Here is an 893-nt window from a genome sequence, read left to right on the forward strand (position 1 = left end):
CGGTTTGGCTGGCTGTATATAGTGCCCGCGCGATGGCGCTTTGGGTGGCAGCACTGCTGCCAACGTTACAGCTCTCTGCCTTCTTTGGCAACGTCCTTTTCACATCTTTCTACCTCAGCGGTGGTTTTGTGATAAGCCTGGAAAGCCTCTGGACAGGTAAGACAAAGCTCCCGTCACCCCTCTGAACTGGAACATTGATGGTTTTCATCAGTGGCTGGTTGTTGCAAGGCTGAGCAAGACCCGTGCAGGAAAACTCAGCTTTATTCCTACGTTTGCTATTATCTTCTTGGGTGGCAACAGTGGAGGTGGAGCGTTCATTTCACATCATTTGAAAATGAGGCAACAATAAGTTTGGTCAATAAAGCTCTAGTGAAATACTGGATTGTTACACGGTCACTAAATTTCTCCAGAAAAGGGATTACGTGCTGTGGATGAAGACTGAGATCCAGTGAGACTTAGCTGACAGTGGGAATTTGATGGCTATGGATATTAGCTCTCTCCTAATTTTCCATCTCTACATAGTAATATAAAGTACCTCGCAATTTTGCCCAATAATAAACTGCTGTATTTGTACAGCCTCTGGTTGTCAAGATGTTAGACAAACCTGCTGTATTTGGCAGCAACACAGCAGTTTTGGGGATCTCAAGCAGGTTTTCTGTATGTACATAAATTTATTTCTTTCTGCCTTTTTTTTTTTCCCCAGTTCCATTTTGGGTTTCTAAAATCTCTTTTCTCAGATGGAATTTTCAAAGCATGATGCAAATTCAGTTCACTGACCTCACGTATGAAATGACTGTTGGAAATACTACTTTTCAAATACCAGGAGAACTTGTAAGTCGCTAACAGAAATCGATACGAACATCTGATAGCTGACTGGAACGCTAGGGATATGC

At 42.8% G+C, this 893-nt stretch overlaps 1 protein-coding gene across 1 annotated transcript in view; it reads left to right on the forward strand.

The window, feature by feature from the left end:
• Window positions 1-893, forward strand: part of ABCG8 (ATP-binding cassette, sub-family G (WHITE), member 8) — a gene marked incomplete at its 3' end in the record, with an annotated part of 13109 nt that overhangs the window by 11938 nt on the left and 278 nt on the right. Inside the window, exons 11-12 of the mRNA XM_010156679.1 lie at window positions 1-156; window positions 704-831. The exon at window positions 1-156 is cut by the window's left edge and continues 133 nt beyond it. Coding sequence (XP_010154981.1) covers window positions 1-156; window positions 704-831 — 284 coding nt within the window. The remainder of the gene's footprint in view (window positions 157-703; window positions 832-893) is intronic.

Source organism: Eurypyga helias, unplaced genomic scaffold (assembly GCF_000690775.1).
Source record: "Eurypyga helias isolate BGI_N326 unplaced genomic scaffold, ASM69077v1 scaffold22838, whole genome shotgun sequence".
NCBI lineage: Eukaryota > Metazoa > Chordata > Aves > Eurypygiformes > Eurypygidae > Eurypyga > Eurypyga helias.